The 9,482-nt window shown below is 42.1% G+C and overlaps 1 protein-coding gene and 2 pseudogenes across 1 annotated transcript in view; 2 read left to right on the top strand and 1 right to left on the bottom strand.

The window, feature by feature from the left end:
• The window catches only part of LOC109470556 (GRIP and coiled-coil domain-containing protein 2-like), a 4,312-nt gene extending 3,021 nt beyond the window's left edge, over positions 1 to 1,291 (top strand). The window contains exon 4 of the mRNA XM_019769520.1: positions 1,173 to 1,291. Within this exon, the coding sequence (XP_019625079.1) occupies positions 1,173 to 1,291 (119 nt within the window). The remainder of the gene's footprint in view (positions 1 to 1,172) is intronic.
• A 2,409-nt stretch (positions 1,292 to 3,700) lies between these two features.
• On the bottom strand, positions 3,701 to 5,083 carry LOC109470555 (annotated as a pseudogene).
• Positions 5,084 to 7,431: 2,348 nt separating this feature from the next.
• LOC109470681 overlaps positions 7,432 to 9,482 on the top strand; it is a 15,400-nt pseudogene continuing 13,349 nt past the window's right edge.

Below are 9,482 nucleotides of genomic sequence, written 5' to 3'. Positions count from 1 at the left end.
AAGCATTGTTTTCCCTTGTGTTCTATAGTTTTTTTGACAATCACTGTTACAGTAGTATAAATGGTGTTGATTTACCAATTGTGATGATGTATATTAATCAAGTACATGTAATTACATAATTCTATATACAATGTAATGTATAGTTGTAGTTGGGTAGATTGAAAATGATTGAATATTATATACTTGCCAAGTTGCTACAACAGCAAAAAAGCAAAGTGCAATGCAATGCCCTCAGCTCACCAAATTTTTGCACAGCTTTGGATTTTGTACAATGCTATCCTGGAAGAGATTTTGCTATTTTAGAGTTAAACGTATTGTCTGATATAAGATTGTTGAATATGAGTCTGAAAAAGAGTAAATATGTGGAAAAGAAAAGTGGTGTTGTTGCAGCAAAGTAAAGAATAAGTCTGGCACTGTTTTCTGGTGAGGTTTAGACTAGGATCAGGCTTTCAATAATGGGTACTTGTACCTAATAAAACAAGAACATGGATGTAGTGTTCTTGAATTGGTTAATCAGGATAACTCTTATCAGTTTAACATACCAGCTTTGCAGACAACTTAGTACATCGTAATATAGCACTTTGTTACACTCATTATTCTTAACAGACAAAATAGAAAACAGCAGACAAGGTAGTATTAAAAATTTAGTTTTCCAGGCTTTTTTTCTTTCGTTTAAAATCTAGAAACAGCATATTATGTCTACATAAATATTGTACGCAAGTTAGCAAATCCAATGAACATTCTAGTAAAGACAGCATTTTGTATTGCTGAGAAAAAAAAGATATTGTAAAATATGGAATGTGCAGTGTAAGGGTATTGTGCATGAAGGAGATTGTGGGGTTCTATGGGTTTGTTGTTCCCTGCAAGTTTGCAATAACAACACTCGTCTATTAAGGTAGCTTATTACATTCAATTACACTGAAAGTGCCTTGGATATAAAGGTGTTTCTTTCCTGGAGTGACAAGCATGTGAAAAAAAGGGAAAGAATGAAAAAGATATGTGTCCATGTGTAAGATGGTCGGTTTGTATGATTATGTTGCTCCTTGGATGAAATCATGAATAAACAGTTGTTATTTCCATTTGTAGTCTGGAATTGAAAGAAGACTGTCACAGTGTTCGGTTCAGGATAGTAATTTTTTAGTCATTTTCAGATGTTGGTTGCGTTCACTCAGAGAATTTTGTCTTCAAAGAAGAGAGTTGTCTGACCTACATGCATGCCATGGACCCAAGACAGATCCGGCAGAACTGGTCCGACGATTCATTTGCATACGTGCAGACACCGTCTGCCTAGAAACAGACGAAAAGTACAATTGTAGCTGATGCTACTTGAAACGTCTGACAGTTTTCAATGTCTATCCAGTTGCTTGAGTAACGATTCCTACCAACATCTTCTGGCGTGATATCGCAGTTTCCAGCACCATGGGCAGAAGAAGAACGAGCAGGAAATTCTCGAGAAAGTCGCGATCGTCGGGCATTTTGAGGTCGGGCATTTTGAGTTTGAGGTCGACTTTTGGCTCTTCGAATTCTGATCATGACATGAGCCTGCAGCAGAGTGACCCACCGCTTCCCCGCGGCCCAGGCGTGTCGGGTGATCGCCCCACCGCCGTAGCTGCCGTCGGCTCCTTGCTGTACGATATCTTCGAGGTTCTCACAGAAGAAATGTACCGGTTTGCCGATCAGGTTTGGTCTGCGATGTGGCCTTCGGCTAGTCAGAGGTATGAAAAACTTTCCAACTCCCCCGCTTGATGAGTCCTGGAGCACCGCGACTGCAACTTTGGGACGTATCTTTCGAATAGGGAGCAAAAACAGCCATGCAGAATGGACGGTGGATTTGTGTTGCGCAAGTCGGCTGGATCTGGAATTTGTCGTTGAAGGGTTAATAGCACTGCATGGGAAGCATTGCTGCTGCAGTTTGTTGCATCGTACTCAGAAACTGGACAACAGATAGAACGGGCTTGCCTCATAGTAGTCGCCACACCGTCCAAATCTTGAAGCAGATGTTTGGGGGTGAAAGCTTGTCAAAGTTTCAGAGTGACGGCCGGTCTTCTCTAGCAGGCCTTACTCAGATGCCAAGGGAAAACAACATTTATTTTGTGAAGATGAAACAACGAATTTTGATATGACAATTACTGAACTGTTTTCCACGTGTCCTGAATGTTGGGACAAATGGCATGGCGTACTTCGACTATTTTCGTAACATAGTGGAACCACACAACTTGTCGAGCTTCATGTTAAGACAACAACAGACGGGAACGGACAAAAAGTAAGCTTGTCGGAACACTCAGCCAAGATAGTAGAAATCCGTAGTTTTTTCTGTCAACTGAATGTATGCCGCTAATGGTCCTATTGATGACATTCATTGTCTCTGCCATCAATAATATTCAGCATGAAGAACAATACATTGGACTATCAATGCGTTAATTTAGATGAGTATTAATAGCGATTTAGCGTTGCTATTTTTCAGTACCCTGTTCTTGATTTAATGAATTGAACGCTCGACATAACGGAGCCCTGTGTAACCTTATACGATATAAAGTTATTTTCTACATTTGGACACTTGGCTTTAAGTTCTAGCTCTAGTTGTGTGAAATAAAAGTGTATGCTATAAATAGTATTCCTCGTATCAATTCACGTTACGCTTACACTTAGTTATTCGTCGCCACATTCGAACTTCCACCACGTTGGTACATTCTTCGTGCGCAGAGACTTTTCGTTGTTTTGTATTGGTTGGGCCGGCTACTCTCTCTTTGCAGCCAAGGGCTGAATTGTGAGGAGCTTACAATTATAGGGGCTTAATAGCAAGGGTCTGGAGCGGCTGCCATTCGGCGCTAACTCGGGTGACCTCAATACGACCCCAGGTGCGGCCATAAGACACGTACATACCGTTTTTTGATGAGTCAGAACACCAGGAGTTGTGCCCATCCTTTTAAAAAGGCTGCTTGGAAATATGATCTCTTATAGAACACAGGTCAACTGAGGACACGGGAGGACGGCGTTCTACAACACCGGGCTGTAGAACTGCAGTTGGGGGCATCAGTCTTGTTTTAAACAAATAGTTTCTGCCTGTATATACTAGTAAAATAATGTATTTAGGAGAAAAATGGGACACTAGAATATACACAGTAGAAATACAGGCTTTATTATCAAGTACAAATGTCAATGTGTTGTCTTTGCACTTTTTAAAGGCCGTATCAAAAAGGTTGTTAAAATACACAAGACACACATGTCTCTCAAGGTTAGTTACTGAATATTAGATATTGTATAAAATATTTCATATTTACAGATCCCACGAATAAATATAAAATCTTGAAATGCACAAAATATTTACAAATTCGTCGATGTTGCGCTTGTTATTACATACTGTACAGTATCGACGTGGCCTAACACAGTGAACCTGTGTACTTGCCATGTGTTCTTTCTCGCCATATCATGTAGCATACTAGTACTGTTCGAAATCAGCATGGCCGATTTTAGTGTACATCCGAGTAGCTACATGTATAAGAGATTTTAGTGTACATCAAGTACACGTATAACTACTATAAGAGCGCTCCGCTCTGACCCTGTATCTAATATATTACACAGGGCGCTGATAATGTACCGTGTAAAATCGGCATGGCCGATTCAAGTGTACATCTCTGTTTGGGCACTGGTCATCTGTGTCGTTCAACTGTGTGTTTTGACGTTGAGCTTCACCTCCGCTTCACACGACCACCACGTCGATTCCCCTTGACTTGAACTCCAAGATGTACAAATCAGCGTCATCAAACTCTTCCTCCATCAGACAACCACAGAAAAGTTTCTGAAGGCGTCTTCCCGCCTTGCCAAGTCCACGCTTGAACTTCTTCCACGCGCCTGGCTTCTTGGTCTTCTGTGCGGACTCTTCCTGGTCTAGATCTGGAAGCGTGATCGTTTCTGATCGCTCAAACGTGATCTCCAGAGGATCCCAGTAGACGCATCCGTTCTTCATCAACCTTCTTCTCCTTTCTATCTCTTCTATCGGCACGTCTGTCTGCCTGCACCAGGATTCATATACATCGAGCTTCGCGATGGAGTCGGCGTCGACGACGTCGCTGTCATAGGTGTGGTGGATTTCAGCGACTGCGACGTCTGGGTTCGCAGGCTCTTCTTCCTCGTCAGAGGAGTAAGCATAGCCGCCCTCCTCTTTCTCCCAACTCTTCGGATCGTGATACTTGTGCAGAGACTGGTAGAAGGAGTCGTTTAGGGGTGATGACAACTCCACTTTGGATGGAGCGTCGACGTGAACTTCAGCTTGGGTCACGATGGAGTTGTTCTCCGGTGAACTTGGCGTCTTCCCCTCCACCAAGGTCTTCGGATCTTGTATCAAGTCTTCCGTCAGTGATACGTCTTCAAGTTGAAGTTCGCAGGCTTCGACTTTCTCCTCGAAGAACCAGCAGTCGCTGCACGCCGCCAGGGTCTCATCTACGTCCAAGGACGTCAGACTGGTGACGGAAGTCCACACACTTCGGTGACGCTGCCTCCTCATGACGGCGCCGGACCAAGGGATCTCTGCCATGACGTCGTCCACGGTCTTGGCGCGTTTAAAGCGAGAAAAGATCGGCATCTTCTGGCAGCAACGTGCGAGTACGTCCGACCAGCGAAAATTCGATCGTTTTGTTGGCCGTAGAACACTTTCGTCGTCCATAGCAACTCGTCAACGTTACCGTAAGCATGTTCCAGAACATGGTTCACAATAAGATAAGATAGTAACGTTCTAAATGTTATGCTCCTACTTAGAACACTTTGTAAGCTTATTGTCTAAGCTATTCAGATGTATTTAGATTAATCTTTTCAAAGATAAAGGCGTAATCGTCGTCACAGTCTTAAATGTGCGCGTCAACTTTTGTACTATACATGTACTTGACACTGGGAAAACTAACGCTTTCGGGACAGTGGGTTGTGCGTAGTCTCCACCAGACTCATTTGCAGGCTGAATAAATGGTAGAAATCGGCCTAAAACTAACGCAAAATGGGATATAATTGGCCAGAGGAGTTTCACAAGCTGCCACAAGAATGTAAACTCCGCGGAGCAACGTGTAACAAGAAACCGCATCCGCCGCCTCATTATGATTGAATCCCATCTCCGCGGAGCTCATTCCGCTAACCCCCGTGTCTCCGTCCACCAGACGTGTCGTGGTGTGGAAGAAAGTTTCGAGGGTTTCTCGTCGTCTTTCTACGAGCCTTTTTCGGTTCAGATCGTCGGGATTTCATCCTACATACAACTCAGGTACGTACCAAGAGCTTGTCTGATGTACAGTTGTCTATGTGACAGGAAAATAACTCGTTACACGCTAGTTATGGCTTCACCACACCACGAAGTGGTGTGGTGAAACCATATTGCTTTTTCTGATGTTTCTCCTCCTCCTTCTTCTTCTCCTCCTGCCATATCTTTAAATGGATTCAGCTTCTTCATTTTGGGGCCTAAGGATCTGAAATTTGGTATGGAGGTACAGTGGGCAAATACCCTTAGGCGTTTTTTAAATTTTTGTGATACAGGCTTTTAGAATGGTTTTATTTGAGTTTTTTGGCTGTATTATAGCAAATGTATTACTGTGTCAGTGGGCAGTGTTAACCACATTTGGCATGAGTCATCACAATGGAATGCAGGGCATCAACCAATAGGCATGCAGCTTTCCTCTCTTCTTCTTGCTGATTGGCTGTTGGGATTTAACTTGATTAACACCTGCACAGACCATTTCCACCTGCACAGAGCATTTCTTGCTGATTGGCTGTTGGGATTTAACTTGATTAACACCTGCACAGACCATTTCCATACTGACAGTATGTCTGTATTCAAGTGTTTTGGTAGGTATTTCAAGCTTTCCTGCTCCAGCATTGGAATGCGGGGCATGAACGTTTTTTTTTTGAAAATCAACAGTTTGCATTATGCAATTAAAAATCCTAACCAATAATGTAGGGAATAGCTAGCCAACTGTTGTTCTTAGTTGTATGTTACTTCATATTATAGTTATATCAATGTAAAGCATTGTTTTCCCTTGTGTTTCTCTCATTCTTTCCCTGCCATGTCGTAAAATGTGGTGAAGCCATCGCTGTATTTGCTCCAAAGCAAATATTGGCCTTTCTAGTTACAAGTTTGTTTTACGCTCTCTGAATCTCTCACTAGCTAGCCGCTAGCGAGGTGTGTGCCGCATGCCGCTCTATGAGAAGTTTATACTGCTCGAAAAGAAACAGTTTCTTGTTTGTAAACAAGTTTCTGTCAGCAGCAACTTTGTATATGTAGTAGCACGCGTGAACTAGCTTTGGTTTTGTAACTTTTGTTGTGCCATTCTAGGTGCAAAATGATTTCGTTGCCTGAGAAAATGTTGTTGACACCTCAGTGGTGGTCTAGAAGGGGTTATATCGTCTCCGTAAAAATTGAAAATCAAACACGACAACAGAAGTGCTGGCTCATTGTAGAAATAATAAAATTGTCATTCTATAAATGTACACTTGATGTTAAAGAAAAATGGTAATTTGTGGGTTGAAATGTAGAAGTTCTTTCGAGGTAGAATATACTGTAAACCCCCAAATGTGCCTCGTAACGGTCTTCCCGCCCAGACATCTGGTTTCCATCACGAAGGAAAGGTCTGGAGTCAGGGGAGGTTCATTAACACTCGTACATGTTACGTTATTGATTGAGGGGCAGTTGGAGGTGATCCACTAACTATCTAAAAGGGATTACTTTATCGACAGTTGAAGGAAAATGTATGCAGGCTTTCAGATCACAGTGTTTGTTTTGCGATTTCCACAGGATTCCATAGTCCAGTGGTGCTGAAGGGAAAACAGGATTCCATTGTCCAGTAGTGCTGAAAAGAAAACAGGATTCCATAGACTGGCATAGTCCAGTAGTGCTGAAAGGGAAAACAGGATTCCAGTCCAGTAGTGCTGAAGGGAAAACAGGATTCCATAGTCCAGTAGTGCTGAAGGGAAAACAGGTTTCTATAGTCCAGTAGTGCTGAAAGGGCAATCACGATTCCATAGTCCAGTAGTGCTGAAGGGAAAACAGGATTCCAGTCCAGTAGTGCTGAAGGGAAAACAGGATTCCAGTCCAGTAGTGCTGAAGGGAAAACAGGATTCCATAGTCCAGTAGTGCTGAAGGGAAAACAGGATTCCATAGTCCAGTAGTGCTGAAAAGGAAAACAGTGAGGCTTCACCTGTGTTGTTCCAGACATCAGTACTCTGGTGTAGCAGTTCAAGACTTGACTGTGTTAAAGATATATTGCAGGTAAGAACATGTTATTATATACTCCAAGAAAGTCATTTTTACTTTCCCAGTAATACTCTTTTCTCTATGCAAGTTTAAGAACTTTACAATACTTTCTTCAACATGTGTTTATATGGTCAGCGTGATATATGTCCTGAGTAGACAGAAACTTTTCAAATCAAATGTTGTTCATCTTCATACTCCAGAGGTGAATTCAGCTTTTGTTACCATGGCAACAAACAGCAATGGCTCTGATGATATCGAAGTTGGACCGGATGGGAGATCTGCCACCAAAACATACAAGTGTGAGGAGTGCAGCAGGCAGTTCAGTCATCTGGGTAATCTGAAGAGACACATGCAGACTCACACAGGTGAGAAACCCTACAAGTGTGAGGAGTGCAGTAGGCAGTTCTGTCAGCTGGGTAATCTCAAGGCACATATGCGGACGCACACAAGGGAGAAACCCTACAAGTGTGAGGAATGCAGCAGGCAGTTCAGTCTGCTTGCTAATCTGAAGACACACATGCGGACTCACACAGGTGAGAAACCTTACAAGTGTGAGGAGTGCAGCAAGCAATTCAATGAGCTGGGTCATCTGAACAAACACATGCGGACTCACACTGGTGAGAAACCCTACAGGTGTGAGGAGTGCTGCAGGCAGTTCAGTCGGCTGGGTAGTCTGAAGAAACACATGCGGACTCACACAGGTGAGAAGCCCTACAGGTGTGAGGAGTGCAGCAAGCAATTCAGTCAGCTTGGTGATCTGAAGAGACACATGCAGACTCACACACGGGAGAAACCCTACAGGTGTGGAGTGCAGCAGGCAGTTCAGTCTGCTGGGTAATCTGAAGAAACACATCCGGACTCACACAGGGGAGAAACCCTACAAATGTGAGAAGTGTGGCAGGCAGTTCAGTGAGCAGGGTAATTTGAAGAAACACTTGCAGACTCACTTGTGAGAAAGCTTACAGGTGTAGCTGAGGAGTACAAAACCTCACAGTTTTGCGGATTGAGTTGTGAGCCTGGTCCTATGAAATATCCAGCTTGAAAGTCTGACAGTGAAGAAGCTCCAACAGTGTGAGGAGTTCAGCTGACTGTTCAGTCACCTGGGTCATTCATTGCAAGAGACACCTGCAAACTCTTAGGTGGGAGATTTTGGAATAACTCAAGCTGTGTGCAGACCTAGAGAAGATGGACGATGTGATACCATACAGAAAAAACAAAGAAATACTTGGATTGAGGACATAATGTAGAAAGTTTATGTTGTACAAGCCACCATTATAACTAAGAGTGAGTTTTACTTAAGATCCTGTTAACTCTGTATTACGAAAGTGAGGGATCAAACTGGCAAAGGAAAATCTATGTATTAGGTCTTCATGATGTACTACAAACAGTGACTTCAAAACTGTGTATAAAGTTTGCCTTAGTGTCTTTTAATTTTTTTTATAGAATGTTTTGTTCCTTGGTAACGTTGGAATGCATGTCATACATCTGATATGTAGCATTCCACGGCATTGCATAGCAACTTTATCAATATAGGGTATGTAAAGTACCATATATCTAGCTTTCTTTAACCTAAGTTTGCATGTTTTGAGTTCTTTTGTTATAGAGGAAGAGAGTTTTCTTTTTATAGAAGGATTACCATCCAATATTAGCATGTTAGATTTTATTCTGTTAACCTAGATACATGTATTTATAGAATAAGTTTATTTAGTCCAGTATTTGTTCTCTTGTTTCTGACTAATGGTTGCGATAGATGGTAGACGTAGTGGATGTAGTTGTAAGTGTAGAAAGAAGTTTGTTACTGATATTCTACTATATAATTACATTTTATAGCGATAGAACTAACAGGTAGTTGTTATAGAGCCTGATATTTACTCTTCAAGTACATGTATAATGTATATAAGGTAGGTGGCTTTTGTTATGTGAACATGGGTTTGTTCAATGTTTTCGTTTGTTGAAAATAAATGTTCTTTTTGAACTTTAGATCTGCGTTTGTTTATAACTCTGGTCTGGTTGCAGATATGAAGAATATGTGCAAAAGATTGAAAAACCATGATCCCTAAATTCATCATCTTTGTTGAAATTTGAATACTAGTATATAGAAACGACAGAACTTAAGATTCAGAGTCTAGTCAAAATAGAAAAAAAAGCCTACCTTAAAAATGTTTCGCCCCCCGTTGGCCCGAGCGCCGCCTAGCGGTAGCTGTGATAATTTCCCGACTATTGCAAGGCTAATAGCGCAGAGTTGAAGGTTGAC

The sequence above is a fragment of the Branchiostoma belcheri genome, unplaced genomic scaffold, assembly GCF_001625305.1.
Source record: "Branchiostoma belcheri isolate BF01 breed outbred unplaced genomic scaffold, Haploidv18h27 scaffold23, whole genome shotgun sequence".
Lineage (NCBI taxonomy): Eukaryota > Metazoa > Chordata > Leptocardii > Amphioxiformes > Branchiostomatidae > Branchiostoma > Branchiostoma belcheri.
Note: the sequence above shows the minus strand (reverse complement) of the source record. Positions and strands in the feature narration are given on the sequence as shown.